At 37.5% G+C, this 18414-nt stretch overlaps 2 protein-coding genes across 6 annotated transcripts in view; one reads left to right on the forward strand and one right to left on the reverse strand.

Moving 5' to 3' along the window:
• LOC306843130 (rho guanine nucleotide exchange factor 26-like) overlaps positions 1-8773 on the forward strand; it is a 70117-nt gene extending 61344 nt beyond the window's left edge. For 3 of the 5 annotated variants that reach the window (XM_079374417.1, XM_079374420.1, XM_079374421.1), the window contains exons 14-16: positions 4838-4905; positions 5209-5310; positions 8235-8772. In XM_079374417.1, the coding sequence (XP_079230543.1) occupies positions 4838-4905; positions 5209-5310; positions 8235-8377 (313 nt within the window). In that variant the 3' untranslated portion in view covers positions 8378-8772. Of the gene's footprint in view, positions 1-4837; positions 4906-5208; positions 5311-8234 lie in introns of all 5 variants that reach the window. The other 2 variants (XM_079374418.1, XM_079374419.1) reach the window with 1 other exon arrangement.
• The window catches only part of dhx36 (DEAH (Asp-Glu-Ala-His) box polypeptide 36), a 35086-nt gene continuing 25178 nt past the window's right edge, over positions 8507-18414 (reverse strand). The window contains exons 16-25 of the mRNA XM_079374416.1: positions 17395-17512; positions 16605-16703; positions 15846-16019; positions 15409-15495; positions 15213-15296; positions 15008-15107; positions 12666-12756; positions 11434-11557; positions 9350-9502; positions 8507-9247 (exon numbers count right to left, since the gene is read on the reverse strand). Of these exons, the coding sequence (XP_079230542.1) occupies positions 9080-9247; positions 9350-9502; positions 11434-11557; positions 12666-12756; positions 15008-15107; positions 15213-15296; positions 15409-15495; positions 15846-16019; positions 16605-16703; positions 17395-17512 (1198 nt within the window). The 3' untranslated portion in view covers positions 8507-9079. The remainder of the gene's footprint in view (positions 9248-9349; positions 9503-11433; positions 11558-12665; positions 12757-15007; positions 15108-15212; positions 15297-15408; positions 15496-15845; positions 16020-16604; positions 16704-17394; positions 17513-18414) is intronic.

Raw genomic sequence — 18414 nt, forward strand, 5'->3', positions numbered from 1 at the left:
TTTTTAGTAAAGCTTTTAATTTGTGATTATTTACTGTGATTTTATTTTGATATTATGTAGTTTTGGTTGATTTGTTATTTTGTTTGTACATGTTGTAGCGCTGTGAGTTTAAGAAAGGCTTATTACAAATAAAATGTATTATTATTATTATTATTCTCTATGTAAATAACCTGTTCACTTAAATATAGTCTGTCAGGCTCCACTGTGTCTGATTTAAACCTATTTGCTTTAAAAGCTTGAGGAATGGTACAGACCTTTAAAGAGCAGTTAAAGACTTTTGACATCCAGTTAAATATGCTTTGGCTCCATGCAATTTTATCATAAGTTCTCAGTGCTGCGTTTGGATAGAAGAAGGCCTAGAAATGACAGTTTAAAAAGACAAGAGTCGTAGCGAAAGACCAGAATATCAGAGAGACTTGGACAGTTCTGTTGACTTGAGCCAGTAAGTGACCGCCTAGCAACCACCCAGAACACCCTAGCAGCAGCATAGCAACATGAAAACCACTCAGAACACCTAATCAACCATATAACTCCCCCTTGGCAACCACTCACAATGCTCTAAACATTGTAATGCTGAGTTTTGCATAAGCCATCACCGCACTATCTGCAGAAATTTTACTTTAAGTCTTCTAAGGCTGATGATACACGGGGCAACTTTTTAGAGCAGTGTTGCTTGGGCACTTTCCTCACTGAGAATGGGTAACTAATTTCTATCTGGATACTTTAGATGGGTCGTGGGCCCTGTGTCTCACCTGGTTGCCCATTGACGGCAACATTGCTCAAAAAGATCATCCATGTATCATCAGCCTAAGATCGTATTTTTGCCTCTCTATTCTATTTTCATTCTCTCTTTCTCTCCCTCTTCTTCTTCCCTCTCTTTCACTTTCTCTCTGATAACATTGTATTCTGTTAAAGAGATTACATTTTTTATTTTTTTTCAATTGAGCTTTTCAATTTTGAGGATCACATAAACCTGAGCAGAAGTTAGATCATTACTTTCATTTATAAATGCAAATTTAAATGGAAAAACGCTTTTATAATAGTTGCTGTTTTAATAGGCAGCTCACTAAGTTTCAAAACACAGCCATAGATTGACTGTGTTCATGTAAGTGAGATAACATGTTATCTGTTGCTGAGAGTGTAATTATAGCTTAGTATGTTGCCGATCCACTTACATAACAGAGATGCCTATCTACTGTTGTTCTTGGTGAAGAGTCAAGATGATTGTAGTTCTTCTGAGCAAACTTCGTCAACCAAGACAAGTTCTCGCACATTTCTGGACCTCTGTCAGGCTCCACCCAGTTGAGTGTCTAATAACACAGCTCGATACCGCTAAACCAACTTTTCTCTTGAGTGTGAGTGGCACAATTTTCCCCCATGGCAGGTATGCATGAGTGTTATTGTTATGGAAAGCCCCTGACTCTTCATTTCTGAGAAAATGATTTTGGAGTCCATTGTGATGTCATCAGCTACGTCGATTTGTGCTATGCTCACTGTAGAAACGGCATATTGTTCCATCCTTAGGTGGCCAAACACTTTTTCAGGAAATTGAGTTGTCTCGATGCAGTGGCCCCTGCAGGCTCACTAAGTGCCTCATTTAGTATTCAGAAGGAGTTACCATCGATATTGTGTTTGAAAGGCCTCTCTCTGCCCACTAAGCGGGTAGTATAAATTATTAACATAATGCATTGGTTTTGTCTGAATAAGCCTCATTCAAGATGCCTCATTCATCTTCATGTTTTTTAGATATTCCTCTGTTTCCTTATTGTGCCTCAGGGGCGAGTTTGAATATTTACTTCCAAACGTGCCTTCTACTGGTGCTCTGATGCCTTCATTGACTTTTCACCTCATGTAAAATAATCTTTAAAGGTGATAGGTGTGGAATTTTGGCCTTCAGCTGTAGTAAACATGTGGGAGCTTGCTGAAGCAGTGCAGCATGCAGGATACCAGACAGTGGAGATGTGAGGTCTTCCAGGTGCTGCTTGCCTTTCTGGTGTTTGGAAAATAAGGCTTGGTAGATTCAAGTTGTTGAAGTTGGCATGAAATGTAAAATCACCCTATCTATTCTTTAAATGCATGTTACGGGATTGGGAAATAGACATTCATAGACATTCATACAACTTTTGAGTAGTCTAGTGAAATTTCGTCCATCAAAACATCTGCCAGTTGTTTCAGTGTTGTTGAAGGAAGCAATCTGCTTCCCACTCCTCTCTCCAAAACTGTTCCCAGTGGTTTGATATTTTCAAGTCAGGTGATTAAGCTGACCAGGGCAGATGATGACGTTCACGTTGAAGGTCTAACTGTCCAGGTTTTATGATCATGTCTGTGATTTTTAAAGTTTTAGCAATTGCAGCTCTTTCGTGAATGTTGATTTTATGACGTTTTTATCATTATAGTTGTAGTGTGGACTTTGCTAGTCTTAGAGCCAACTTCATAGCTCTAGCTACAGTTTACAGTATTTTTTTACCACTAAAATAAATTAATTTTTTTTTTTTTTTTTTTTTTTACCAATAAGGAACGTGAAGTTATTGTTCAAGAAAAACTTTTTTTTAACCACAATGTTCAATTAATGTTAAGAGCATTATGTAGGGTGGAAGTGGAAGCTGTCATTTCTTTTTTTTTTTTTGCTATACTGTTCTTTCACTGGCTAGTAATTCAGCTGGTGTAATGCAGAGCAGCAAAAAGGAATTTGCTATCTGTTGTGATCATGTGTGCTCAGATTCCAGGGATGTGAATAAACAGCTGCTCTTCCCACGCTAACTACACACCCTGCAGAGCAAGGATGAGGGAGATGGGTTCAGCTGAACATATTTGTTCTCATAGTTTGCTTCTCGTATATTTAATATCTGGACATGCACAATAAATGTGTAAGGGATGTGTGTACGTGGTTGTCACGTCAATGTCCTGTCATTTCCTTATTGCGACAGTTCAGGCACATATTGATGATTTGAGTGCTGTTTTATACATAATAATAAAAAAAATCATAATTTGTTGTAAGCAGTATCTTATTCTCACAAGACTACAGTAAAATAAACAATAAAACACAGTAATACTGTTCAATATTATTACAATTTAAAATGTCATTAAAATGTGAATTTTCAGCAGATATTTCTGCGGATCACATGATCCTTCAGAACTTATGCTAGAATGATTTGTTGCTCAAGAAACTGGTCTGTCATTTTAGATACGTTACTATTCGTAATCACTTATTTTACATGTGTAACTGGAGTTCAGCCTTAAAAAATTCTCATCTTCTTTCCTACCCTTTGTCAGCGACTCTATTAAACACTAATTACTCTTTAAACACTAATTGGTCAATGAATGAATCACACCGCACTCAAGCTCATTAATGTTTCTGGTAATAGAACAAGCGAGAGGCCTTTGTGACCCCTTCAGCTTTAAATGGGACCGGAATGAGCCAAGCGTGACTCATGCAGCTGGTCAGCTCAGGCTGTCTGCTCAGATTGTAAAACCAGACTGGCATCTGTGTGCGCCACAGTCGAGCTGAGAATCACACAGTCTGACTGACTCACTTCAGGTCAGCTCTGAAAATGCCCTTATTTTCGGTATATTTCTCTCACAACTTAAAGGCTTACTCCACCCCAAAAGGAAAATTTTGTCATTTATCACTTACCCCCATGTTGTTCCAAACCCATAAAAGCTTGGTTTGTCTTCAGAACACACATTAAAATATTTTTGATGCATTCTGACAGCTCTCTGACCCTCCTATAGACAGCAATGTAATTAACACGATCAACGTCCAGAAACGTAGCAAGGAGATTGGTAAAATAATCCATGTGACATCAGGGATTCAGCCGTAATTTTACAAAGCTACAATAATACTTTTTGTACACAAAGAAACCAAAATTAATGATTTATTCAACAATTTGTCTCCTCCGCATCACCGTAGTGCCATTTTGGAGAGTATCGACTGAACGCAAACAGTGTAAGCTGTTCTGTGTCAGCTGCGTCAAGCGGATATGCTGTTTTTGCTCCAATCAAAGCGTAAACAGCGTATCTGCGTGACCCACGCGACCGTCGTTATTTTTTTCCTTTGCGTACAAAAAGTAGTCTTGTAGCTCCGTAAAATTACGGCTGAACCCCTGATGTCACATGGATTATTTGACCGATCTCCATGCTACGTTTCCTGATGTTGATCGTGTTAATTACATTGCTGTCTATGGGAGGGTCAGAGAGCTGTCAGAATGCATCAAAAATATCTTAATTTGTGTTCTGAAGATGAACGAAGCTTCCACGGGTTTGGAACGACATGAGGGTAAGTGATAAATAACAAAATTTTCATTTTGGGGTGGAGTAAGCCTTTAATAGAAAATCTAATTTAACAAAAGAGAAGTAGTTTCAGACAGATGTCACAGTCGTTACTCTCTCGATACTCTGGTATGTTTATTGTGGGATATTTGTGCTGAATTTGACTCGAGTACGTCAGATCAAATCGTCAAGGATTTGATGCAATCCCCTATCTCTTTCTTTTCCCTCTGCATCTCTCCTTTCATTCTTTCTTTCTGTAAAACTGGTGGCATGTCCTCAGTGAAACTGAACAAACACAAAGGAGCTTACAGGAATGAACAGACACTTCTTGTCCTGAATGTAATGAATGCTTCAGGACCGAGGTCAGGTTTCTCCTAGTAACTTTACCTGCTGTTGTACTGGAGTCTAGAGGTGTGTGTCTGTGAATGTCCAGAACAATAAAGGAATAGCTTCTGTGTTGTTTGGTTTTAACAGACATCACATACACTTGTGTGAGTCAAAAATAAATAAATAAATAAATACTGCATCAGTGCCTATAAGTTAATGTTGTATGTTTTCTTTGTGACAGTAACGAGAGAGCTCGCTGGATCAGCGCTCTGGGACAGAACAACAGTAACGACAAGAATGACCGAATGAGTAAGTACAGCCAGCCTCAGCGAAACAGCATCACCCTCTGGCCATGCAGTGTATTACAGCGACACCACTCTATTATTACTCTACTATACTACTATTATTAAACTTATAACCCTAAACACATATGAATGTGAATGATACCTCAAATCATGCTGCATGTTGAGGTGTAGTTTTGCTATAAGCTTATGATTTTTGTGGGTAAAATTATAAATGAAAAAATCCTAGGCTTACACTTGGGAAAGCATTTATAGGTTCCAGACTGTCATAGTGTTTAATGATTTATTCATTAATTTTTTCCTTCATTAGATACCAGGCAGGTTGATGTGACAAGGACGTACACGTCCAGGCAGCCGGATGAGCTCTCTCTACAGGTGGCTGATGTGGTGTTGGTGTCACAGACAGTAGATGGTAAGAATATCCTCCTTTTTTCACATTCTTCACTCTAAAGGACTGTTCACACCAACATGAAATTTCAGTTTGAATTTCACATTTGATTTGTCTAAATTGCCATTCACTTTTTGTCCAAGGTTTTCAAATATAATGGAAAAACAGCGAACAAATACAAAATTCAGACATAGGGATATCTGGCAATAAATAAATAAATAAATATATATATATAGTGCCACAACATGCAAACTAATTTACTGTAGTCTGTTATCAACTGGTATTATGAAATATAAGCATAGAAACATTTCAGGGTTTATGATGGTATGTAGGAATGTAGTGGATTCAGAAGTTTCTCTGGCTCGTACTGAGTACTAAAAGATGTACAACGTTAAACTGACTTTTTTTAGTTTATATTTATTTCTAATTCAGCAGAAGCACATATCTGGGCTCGTATTCACAAAACATCTTGAGGCTAAAAGTAGCTCCTAACTTGCCGATTTAGGAGAAAATCTTAAAAAATAGTGGGCGTGTCAGTCCTAAATTTAGGACTCTAAGAGTCCTAAATTTTTGCTCTAAGAGTATTTCACAAATTGTTTTAGCTCCTAAATCTGTGAAACGTTAGGAGTAGTGAAGAGGACTCCTAAGTCATTAAGACCAACTCACAACTGTCCTAAAATGGCTGTTTCTGGCAATCTGCCTCAGAGTATAAACATTTGACGATAATGAGCTTTTAAAAAGGTATCACCTTTAGGGTTTGGAGGTTATCCCAACTCCAAATTTTCCTTTTGATTATATCCTTTTCATTAACCAGTTGGGCAAGAAGTAACAGCTGTTCTTGCGTCCAGTTTGGTTTTCTTTTACGTTTGCATGTCTTACTTTCAGCCATAATAATTCTACTTTGTTAATTAAAAAGCTGTTTATATGCATATCCGCTACGAGAAGCATACATGCAAGAGGCTGACATTTAGCTGAACATATACTGGTTTAATTAATGCGCTTATCCTGCATTTTAAAATCTTTATTTGAATGTGGCAATTAATTTTATTTTTAAACCTTTGTTTGAATATGGCAACAATGTTGGCTCTACAATATTTCTAGGAATCAATCTCTGACAGAGACCCCGCCCCTCCCCTATCAGCCAATCACTGTGTCCATAGTTAGTAAGCATGCTGACATAAGCTAAGAATAAGGGCAGGGTTGACCTCATTGCTATGGATCAAGACTTCTCTCTGTTCCTTAGTAAAAGTTTCTCTCAGCAGCTTTGTGAATAGGTTTTAAGAGAAAACTCTTAGCTAAAAACTTTTACTGCTATTTAGGAGAACTCTTAGTGATAAGATAAAATGTTTTGTGAATACGGGCCCAGGTTAGATAAGAGGCCATTTGAATAGTGTCTTGTACAAAGGGGTGCCTTGGAGTCAAAAAGGTTGAGAACCACTTTTCTAAAAGGTGTTTCCTCAAGCTCATACTTGGAGTATTCTATTTTCCAAATTCTCTAAACAAATCTGACCTTTCGCTGCTTGTGTTAAAGTTTTCCAGAGAACAGTTCTGTTTGTGGTTTTTCGATGTGTTATAATTATTGTCCTGTAACCACAGGGATGTATTTTAATGTGAGGCTCAGCTGAACGTCTCAGTTTTGATGGTGCTGGTCAGAGGGTCAAGCAGTGGTCTCGCTCTGGCTGTTTCTTGTTGGCTGGCTTTCATGATGAAAGGCCAGGACTCATGGGATAAGGCTTCAAAGACCCTGTGAATCTTTTAATGACCATTAAATATACAAAAGACAGTTGAAAGCAGGCTATTTTATTTTTGAACATTTCATTCTGCTCTAAAGAGATCTTTTATAAATTCTCCACAAGACTTATCAAAGGAAAAGAAGTTTGAAGTGGACCAAGTGTTTTTTCAGCACTACTTCAGTTTAACACATTGTTAAAATTTCAAGACTCTTGCATGGTGCTTTATTTTATTCCTTTTTACTAGTTTTACAGTGCGTTCAGAAAGTATTCGGACCCCCTTCACTTTTTTTCAATTTTGTTGTTGCAGCCTGTTACTGAAGCCTGAAAATTGTTTAAATGATTTTTTTTTTTTTTTCTCAATCTACACTTCGTACCTCATAATGACAAAGTTAAAACAGAATTTTAGAAAGGTCTGTAAATTTATTAAAAAGAAAAAAAACTGAAATATCACATTTACATAAGTATTTACTCAGTACTTAGTTGAAGCACCTTTGGCAACAATTAAAGCCTCAAGTCTTTTTGGGTATGATGCAACAAGCTTTGCACACTTGGATTGGGGGATTTTCTGCCATTCTTCTTTGCAAATTCTCTCAAACTCGATCAGGTTGAACGGGGACCGTCGGTGGACAGCCATTTTCAGGTCTCTCCAGAGATGTTCAATAGGGTTCAAGCCAGGGCTCTGGGGCTGGGCCACTCTAGGACATCGCCTTTCCAAATCATGTCCAATCAATTTAATTTACCACAGGTGGACTCCAATCAAGGTGTAGAAACATCTTGGCAATGATCAAGAGAAATGGCAGGCACCCGAGCTAAATTTCAAGTGTTGTTGCAAAGGGTCTGAATACTTACGTAAATGTAATATTTCAGTTTTTTCTTTTAAATTAATTTACAGACATTTCTAAAATTCTGTTTTCACTGTCATTATGAGGTACGAGGAGTGTAGATTAATGAGGAAAAAAAATAAATAAACAATTGTAGTATCAGGTTGCAAAATAACAAAATTGAAAAAAGTGAAGAGGGTCTGAATACTTTCTGAATGCACTGTTTATGTAAATGAAGGGGGAATGGGAGTAAGAACTGGCTCAAGTTATGTTTGTGATCACTAAGTTATGGCTCTGACAGCAGATTGTGTTTCGTTGTAGTTCAAGTGTTTTTGCTTTGATCAGTGACTGGTTTGTGTACACAAGGTGAACTGATATATGGTTGTGGTTTCAGGTTGGTATGAAGGCGAGCGTCTGCGGGATGGAGAGAGGGGCTGGTTCCTGGCCGAGTGCGCCGAACTCATCACCTGTCAGGCAACCATCGAGAAAAACATGCAGAGGATGGACCGTCTGCAAGGCCTAGAGACCAATGTCTGAGAACATTACTAGAGCTCTATCTCCTTCTGAGGAATGCACAGCACATGAAGACTGGATGAATAGAACCACTACAGAACAGGAACAACTTTAGTAGCTTCATACAAAGGACAAATATACACCATATGTTTTATCCAATAGCTTTTATGTGAGCTCAGACCTCATTATAAAACAATGCATTTTGTGGAATTGGAGTCCCTGTTTAAAGTGAAGGAAAGTTTTATGGCAGCACAGAGATGTTCACTCTTTGAATTTACTCAGGGAAAATGTTAACATGAATTATGCCAGATGTAAATATGTATTAGATATCTGCAATTGTGAACTTTATATAATCTGAAATATAAATTGATATGCTGATTATAAATCTACATTAAAATATATTTCATTGCTTAAATTTTTACTATGTCTCTTAACCTATATGTGTGTATATAGCAAGATTAAGAATGGAAGCCCTCCATAGACAATTTGATTGCATCATGGCACATTTAATAAATTACTGTAAAGAAACTCTTACAATAACTCAAGCCAATTCTAAAATAAAAAGACCAAAAATCTTTCTTATTTCTAATGCTGTAGGTATTTACACAAATACCTACAAGTTCAGAGAAAGAGTATCATTGTGTTCTCACAGCTGTGACAGCAATCACTTTTCTGTATGTCACGGTTGAATGTCATTCAAATAAATAAGCTCCTATTGGTTGGTGCTCACTGGCTGCCTCTCCTGGGGCCTCCAGCAGGGGTTTCCTCAGTTGTGATGAGGTCTATTATAGCGGAGAGAACAGCACAATCTTTAGACCCCCGGTCATTCCAGACCACAGGACTTGGACTCTTTATCTTCTCCTCCAGTAACACATCCAGCTCCTTCCTCAGATCCTAAATTAAAAAAAAAACTCAAAAGTATAACTGCAACCCATCACTGAGTGCTCTGCAGCATATGATCGTAAGTTTTAAACGAATATGTCAAGTAACGCTCACCTTGACAAGGTGAGCAATGCGTGCCGGGGACTGAAACACGATCCACTCGTCCACAGCGATTGTCTCTTGGTCCTGGTCCCTCTGGATGGAAATATCTCCTCCAAAAAACAACAATGAAAATGGAGACACTTCGGTGCAGTCATAGAGGAAAATCTTAAAAAAAAAAAAAGAGGGGGATTTTGTTTTTAATCCAGAGAAGAAAAAAAACATTTACTTCATACAATTCATCTCTTTATTAAGAGGGTTTCTTAAGAATGAAAAAAAAATTAAAATCTCAAAAGCCTAATATCCTTGAAAAGAAAATATTTTAAGTAAAATTACTTCGTTTTTGTTTTAAAATATTAATAACATAATTTGTCTGACAAGTCATTTAATCAACATAACAGTAAATCATTTTGTTGTCATGACCTTAGTAATAAAGAAATATTACTTGGTTACACCACTTGACATGTTTGAGATGTAAGGCATTAAAACAACCATTTCTAGAAAAGTAGTGTATACATTTTCAAAATAGATTAAATCAAGACTAATACATTACAAATCATATATACATTGCTAACTTATCATGGACTTTGTCACTGACCAGCCTTGTTGATCATTACTCAGAAAGCTGTAAAACTAGGCCTGAATTGATCATGCAAAGGCACACATGCAAATGGAAAAATAATCCACCCCTGCAATCTTGAGATTCCCTAAAGATGTCTCAGTCCCTAAATGTACTGTTTTTTAAGGCAGTGAGTGGAGAGACAGAATGTGTTTGTGATTGGAAATGTCACCCTGTTTTATGGCAGAGTAATACTTTAACATCCACACACACACACAGAGAAACAGAATAGTGTAAATGTGTGTGAAAAGAAAGAGGAAGAGGAGCTTGTCTTCGGCTCTTGCCTCTTTATTGGCTTAACACAGTAATAAGTCCTAATCAGGATCCGCACAGGTTTACCCAGTGGGGTAACAGTCACAGGTCAGCTCTGTGGACATTGTTAGTTCTGACCAGACACAGTGTCCTTAGAGAGTGAATGAGGAGAAGACTGATGTAAGACGACAAGAACTGAATTTTAATGTCTGCATTTGGTTCATCTCAAAACACTTTCGCGAATCAATCTTTCTCAATCTTCACACATACCTTTTAGCTTCCAATCTGATTGTTGCAATCTACAGTCTCATTCTGCCCCATTCCTCAATCTCTTCATACGCTGGTTTATTCAAACTTCATTCACACCATTTCTCTTTCTCTAACACTTCAATCTTACTATCTGCCACTTTGCTTCAGGCATCTCCCTTGTCGCTCTCTTGAAAAACTTTCTCCTCATTTTACATGTAATTTTCTTCTCTCTCCCAGTGTTTCCTGCATCGCTATACAGGAGCACCGCAACTGCTGAGAAAGACTACGCAAAGACGGAAAAATTAAGCAATATAGTCAGAGTTGAGCAAGACTCCCTGGGTTATTTATTACAGGTCAACCTATTAAATAAATTAGCATTAAATATTCATTTTAGTCTAAATTATTATAATTTGAATAGCAAGAAACCACAGATTGACTATAGCGTTAACAGGTTGGTCTCACTCTCTATTTCTAGCGTTAGTCTCTATAGTATCACATTCTCTGAAAAGAACAAGACAAACATTTCACTGGTGCACAAGACCGGACTGTTCAATCTACATCACTGTGACAGAACGGCACCAAAGTTAATATTGCTTCACTTTTTATGGCAAAAAAAGACCAGCATATCTGTGCGCGTGTGAGAGTCATTGAGCAAGTAGAGAGATCCTAGGGAGGTACTCCTCGAATCAGTAAGGAGCTTTGATCTCTTTTGAGAGGGTGTCAGTTAAAAGGCACACAGAAACTGAATAAAAGATGGACTTAAACTAGAAGTGGCATTCATTTACAAACACACATCCTGTCTCGCAACTAAACAGAGCTCTTCAACAAAATGATATACAGTAGCCCTTCCCTTTGAAATGAGTGAATGAACACACTGCATGAGTGTATGTGTGTGAGTTTATTGGGGACAATTTTGTTAGCTAAAGCTGACAAAACCTCACTTTGGGGTAAATAATAAAAAAAAAAAAAATGTACGTACACTGGTGGTCTTCATCTTCAGGTGATAAATGAGCCATGTGTAGTGGAACTGAGTTTCCTCTGCATTGACAGATTTAGGGTGGATACACACTTTCCCATCAGCCTTAGTGTACACCTTCACTGGCCTGCAAAAACATAATTTCAAGATTTAATTTTCAAAATTGATGCAATTTTACAGATAAAGCCAGCCAAACAATGGACCTGATTAAAAGTCTACACACAATTTTAAGACATTTCTTCTCAGAGATCGGTTTGAAATCATTTAAATGTGGATCTATACTGGGGCTATTGTTGCATCATCAACTTCAGATTTCCCCTGCCCAAGTATCTTATGAAACAAAAAATAATAATTGTAGTAAGTCACTTTACATCTTGGTTGGATTCCCGTCCATTCCCATCTAAGTGGGCAGTTTTAGGCTAGAATTACTTTTGCTGAATTGGACAATTGGCGTAGTCTGGTCCACTTTGTACATTATTAACCTGAACTGCCCACTTAGAAGTGACCATCTGACCAATATGTCAAGCAACAAACCATATTTCATTTTGGTCCAATATGCCATTTAAGGGCAGGTTTATCTAAAAAAACAGAAACAATAAACCACTCAGGGGAGGAGGGGAACAAAATAAAAAAAAATCTAATAATTGGTTATTGCTGTTGTAATAAGTAGATGTGATTTGTGGGACTAAATCACAATCGAACGGCAATCACATTTTATATTTTTATATTTCTTACTGTGGTATTGCAATTTCAGGGAAGAAAAAAATACAAACATAATTGAAATGAGGGACAGTGCTTGCATTTTGCAGGACACGGGGACAAAGCTCACAATTTCGGGACTGGTCGCCTTACTAGAATACACCACCTCAGCATTGTAACGTAAAATAATGTAAAAACACCACTGACATGGCTAATAACTGAGCCATACAAAAACTTCTCAATATCAGTGTTAAAAACAAGAAAATAAACAAATCAAGGTTTCTTTACTGAATTTGGTTGAAGATAATACATGCACGTCTTTCATGCTGCTTCTATCATTTGAGATTGCTCTTCAGCTTTTCTACTCTTATCTTTCCCAACAGAGCAAAGGTCTGTGAATATGTCTTAATTGGGATAATGCAATCAGTGACATTCAGTAAGTATTCAGTCGGGGCTTTTCAATGAGCTAAAGAATGGAGGCCACATAAACCAAAACAACCAAAACACAAGCAATAAGAGAAATACCTGCCACTTACATTGGTCTCTTCTTACTATGGTTGGGGCGAATCTTGGCCACTTTAGGGTACAAACCCGCAACGATCACAGCCTTAATCAGCTTCTCATTCTCTGAATAATATAAGGGAGAATATTTATTGTTACAGGGGTCAAGAGATGAATTTTTATTTATTTTTTTACATTTACAATGTTTCTTAAGGTGCACTTACAATGTTAATGGTATTTTTACACCAACAATGGTCATAATATAGAAAAAGTCTTAATGTGTACTCCTTACTTTAGTCCTCTGGTTTAAACACTCCATTTAAAGGGGTGTGTCTCCTTTAAGACTTCAATGTTAAAGCTCACTGCTATGACTGGGTAGCATCATTAGGGATGGGTACCAAAACTCGGTATTAAATCGGTCTCGGGGCTAAATTATGAAAGACCAGAGTATCGATAAATATCGGTTCTGCTGTCGGTACTGGAGAAGTTAAGAAAACACACATACATTTATTGTTGCTATATATACACATTATATCGCCAGTTGTTTTTATGTGCAGTAATATTCAAACATTTGTCTATGATGCATTTTTGCTATTCGCAATTCAAGCGAGAATGCGCTCACGCGGCGCTTCAGTACGCGCAACATAAAAGCCCTGTTTATTTATGATTGAAGAGAACTAACTATTCAAACATCTGCTTACGCTTTAGGCCTGGGGCTGTTATATTAAGCAAAGTGGGTTTTTTTAGCACAATAGTTTGTAGATTGTGTTGTATGTTATGTTTAATTATTACAGCTATTAATTGTTGATGTGCCTGAGGATACACTCCAACTTACTGAACCAACAAACATTTGTGTTTATGTACCTAATTTATTTTATATATAACATCAACCCAACTTTAGTAACAAATTCATGTTTTTGTAATATAAACATTCTTAATACAGTGTTCCAAATGGTTAGAAACATGGTGTGATGATAAAAGATAAAATAATTATGTGACTATTTATATTTATATTTATGATTACAATAAAGACAGCAGGTTATTTTGGTTCTGGTTTTAATGGCAAATGTGTGTATAGAAAAGACAATATAACCTAACCCCCTCTATTCTATTGACTGAATGGCTAGATGACAGAGACCAGTGGTGCACACTGGACACTGCTGGTTTGTTTCACTCTATGATATCTGTTGTTCTATTACACTATAAGAGAGTGGATTTTTTCCTTTAAGATTGAAAGTTAAATTCAATGTCTTGCCAGGTAATATATCCTCAGGAAGGAAAGATCATCTATTTAAACTCATGCACAGACGCAAACATTGCACAGATGCGTGAAGACCTGGGTCTATGCCTTTTGAATGAATCAGGTTTTTCTTCATTTCATAAAAAATGGATGATGTATTACATGTGATAAAGAATATAATGTCACCTTGATTACCTTCCACAGAACCTCTGGATAACCTGTGCCTGGCTTGTGGAGAACAATATCCCCACACACCAGACAAGGTAGACACTTGGGTATGTTAGATTATTATTATTATTCTATTGCTTGGTGCAGTTGTTCATAAGCTTGGTAAACAGCTTTATAGAACTTGACGTTTCCCCATTCAAAGAGATATGAGCTGTACTCGCATGACTTAAATAGTTGCCCAAAAGGCATTTTAAAGATGGCTGTCGAGTGAAACGACTTCCCTTAAAGGGACTATGATTTAACTATTACACCTAGAGATAAAACTAATCATGAAAAGTGTTGATTGCAGCATGATATTTAGATCTACTACTACTGCATAAAAGGTTGAAGTCCTGAGAATTGTAGCCACTCACAGTCTGTTGGCCACATGATTGCAGTGATATTGCCCTTGCAACTAGATTCCGGCACTCTCACGAATGCTTTAATCATAACACAATGCAGACACAATGTAAATAAGAGATTAATTGTGCAGTGTGGACAACAGCATTGTTTATGAGGGGAGTTTTAGGAAGAGTGCAGAAGTCAATCCCTGAACTGATTGACAGGTCCAGGTGTATAATATTGCATTCTGCATATGAATTTACATTAGTTATGAAAAAACTAACAATAAACAATAGTAAATTATAAATTAAAGTATAAAGTTTATAGTATAGTATAAATTTAAATGATGTGATCTTTATTTTTGGGAGCAATTGTGTGACAACCTTATGTTTAGTTTTTTGGTTTAGAAAATAAATAGCTCATCTCTTTTCAAAGTTAGGCTGACCAAATCATCACACTCAGACTGCTCAAACCTTTAAAGGTCCCAACTGTAATGGCAGTCAAAATGACAGACAGCCATGTGAGCAAGTGGACAGCTGGGATAACAGACACATATTTAGTTAGATGGACAAGTAAAGTCAGAGTTACCGGAGTTGATATTCGAGCTGGGATCTTTAGGATCCTTACTATTCACAAAGCCAGCTGCCAAAAGATGCTCTGCAAACTGACCCTTCATATTTTGAAGCATCTGGTAGGAACAAGCAAAAGGGTTTTTTTGTTTATTAAGTGCATATCAAAGAGTCTAATTTTCTCTTCAATGTTTAACTCTTTGATTTGTGGAGTGAAGACTGACCTGTAGCGTGTTGGCAGAAAGGAAGTTTTCCCAGCAGTATTCCCTCTCAAACCTGCTGCCCTGTTTCTTAGAATCCTCCCAGCCCTAAAAAACAAAACAATAAACGGATTGTCAAAAATACACACACACACCCCTAACTGAGAGTCTTCTAATCTGAGAGTGACTTCTTAATGAAGATGAACTCTTTAAGACTTACCCAAAATGCATTGACAATAGTGAGATGATCACTTCTAGAGTTTTGGGAGAGCATTTTCCTCCTCTGGTCCGCAATCTTCTCCTTTCCCTGAAATAAATGAATCCATCAGTCAAACAAGCCTTCATTAGAGAACACCCTCTGGGACTGCTCTAAATGATCTGGGGGATTGATGATGGGTGGGTGTTCAGTCAAGTCACCTTTGTTTATATAGGGCCATATACAATACAGATTGTGTCAAAGCAGCTTTACAGTGTTAAACAGGAAAAAGGTGTGTTGATATTATTAAAGGTGTGAAGAATACAACAATAAACAGTCAGTTCATCATTGATTCAGTGATGTCATTGTCCAGCTCTTCAAATAGTGTCTGTGCAATCAAGTTGACAATATTGCCAGACATTGTGTAGGGCTGGTGATCATGTAAAAGGGTTTGTTTGTACCAGCGGTATGAAGAAGGGATCTTTAAAGCTGAGGCTGGCCGCAATAGTAAGCACAGGGTCCAAACAGCCCAGAAGAGCCCCGAACAGAATCATTTTTCCTATGTGAGGCTCCACAGGCATTCGGGCGAGATGAAATCCTAATGGAGTTAACTCTTCATTCCGGTCTAGAGCATTCTACAAGATACAAAAAGAGAAAAGGTTGGCTCTTCAAAAAGACATATTTCAAAATATTGTGTTGCTGCCAAGTACTTTGATTTTAGTCATTACACCTCTTAATTACACAGCTTTCTGGAATACTTGATTCTGATCAATCACAGCATGCTACTGCCATATAATTTAGCATAATTACGGTATAATGGACCATTGTCTCAGGCCATTTCCTATGTCCCTGTGTTTCACACTTCTTATAGCACTCTTAACTCTTTCCTCTTACAAAAAGCATGTTTCACTCAAATCAATATTTCATGTCCATTTAATTAGTGAATTGGTAATAAGTGGTTTCCAGGAACCTTCATCTCAGGGTTTATTTCACGATAATGACTTTAGATTATGCCTTACCTAGTTTGCAACGCTCAAAGTAATCTTTCATGTCCATTTAATTTATTTGTTAAGTAGCAACGTGGCTGCTTCGCGCTGGGTTCCTGACTACCCAATTTATTTTACGTTAATGGCAGACTGTAAATTATCCCTTACTTATGAATCAACCCTGTTTTTCAATTCTATCAATTATTATTCCCTTTCATCACTTTAGCCTCTCACCAGGTCCACCAGGTGTGTGATGGCCAGCTCTATCGCTTTGTCTGATGGGGGGTCCAAGGTTTTTCGCAGGAAAGATGCAATGGGTCCCAACTTCAGTATCTGACAGAAAAAAATGTGTATAGAAAAAGAGAGATAAACAGACCATGTTGTTAAAGAACTTCTCACAATCTAAGCAGACAAATGATTATATGAACCCCAAGGCTTCATTGCCCACTGCACTGCTGAGCATCAGAGAGAACTGGGACTGGGCAGCCATGTGGAGGTGAAAATAAGCAGTAATTGACAGAGCTAAAGGCCTCATTACACGATTACACTGCCTCTCAGATACAATGACAGTGATTAATGTCCCTTTTAATCAATTAGTTTGTTTGTGGGCTCGCTTATTACAGTCACCGGAGACTATTTGTGAAACCTATGCCTTCAGGCCCCATTAGAGCCACACAGATTCGGGGAAAGAGGTTGAGAGTGTGTGTGTGTGTGTGTGTGTGTAATGAAGAGAATGTGTGTGTGTGTTGGAGAGCATGAATGAGTCACCGGTGGAAATGTTCAGTCCAATTTCCAAAAACCACAGCAGTGAGAAGCTCTCTCTGAGAACTGCCAACAAGCATGATTCTTACGCATTTTAACAGTATACACACCTACTGCTGACACCAAACCTGTGTAGTGTGACTCAAACATAGTTAGATCGTTTGATTGATACTTTTGTTGATCTCTGAGGGGTAATTCAACCATGTATTTTAGTGAATGAAGTATGCACAGAAATGCTCAGACTGAGTGTCCGATTGAATACCTTTATTTGCAAGCAAAGCTCTTCCAGTGGAGTGCGCTGGATCTCAGGTAACTGGTAGTTATCCAGGAGGCTGGCCCTCAGTCCATTATACAGGTGATAGCATTTCCCAGGAGACACTCTTTCCAGACACACACACGCAAAGCAAGAGACACAAAGGAAACAATGTCATACCACTTACATTAAGAAAGTCTATTTGATGAATGCAAATTGCTACCGGCTAAATTTAATTGAGAATTCAGGCTTATAGTTTAATTTATATGTATTCATCATTAAAGAGACTCACCTATATTGTACATAAATCAAATCATACTTTATTAGGTTAAAATAAAATCCTTAATATTTCATTAAATGAATTAACAATTTAATGAATTCTCCAATCTCAGGTAGGGAAGGAGAAAAATAAAGGTAAAAGAGGTAGATAAGCAGGAAGGAATTACGGTAGATATCAAGAAACAGAAGATATGTAGAAAACTACATATTAAGCAGAAAGTTAGAAAGGAAAAATGGATCTAGATATATAATATATTAAGGCAGGAAGATAGTATACAGGAAATCAGTTAGATAAGGAAGATAGATACGAAAGTAGATACAAAGGAAGGAAGGAAAGAAGGAATATAGGGCTAATTTCAAATGGCTTTTTTGAACCCTTTAAGGGCACTTCGGGAAGGGGACACCATTTGTAGGGACATTCCAAACGAAAGTGAATCACTGAATCCCTTCACAAAGTGCCCTTCCTGTTATCGAAGGGAACATGCGATGGTCACTTCACGGAAGCGATTTCCATTTGTGATCATGTGATCTTCAGTTACGAGGAGTTTCAGAACTAAAAACTCTCTCATTAGTCAAAAAACAGCTTGTATTGAAGCCAGTCTGCCAAAACGTCAGTTTGTGCAATGTTCCACTCTATGATGTAACAGTGTGACATAGGGTCATTCTTCATTTGTGGTGGCAAGTGGTGTCTCTCTAATTTACAACAGTTTAAATAAACTTTAAATACCAATATATCATAAAAATGTTCGC

The sequence above is a fragment of the Barbus barbus genome, assembly GCF_936440315.1.
Source record: "Barbus barbus genome assembly, chromosome: 23".
Taxonomy (NCBI): Eukaryota; Metazoa; Chordata; class Actinopteri; order Cypriniformes; family Cyprinidae; genus Barbus; species Barbus barbus.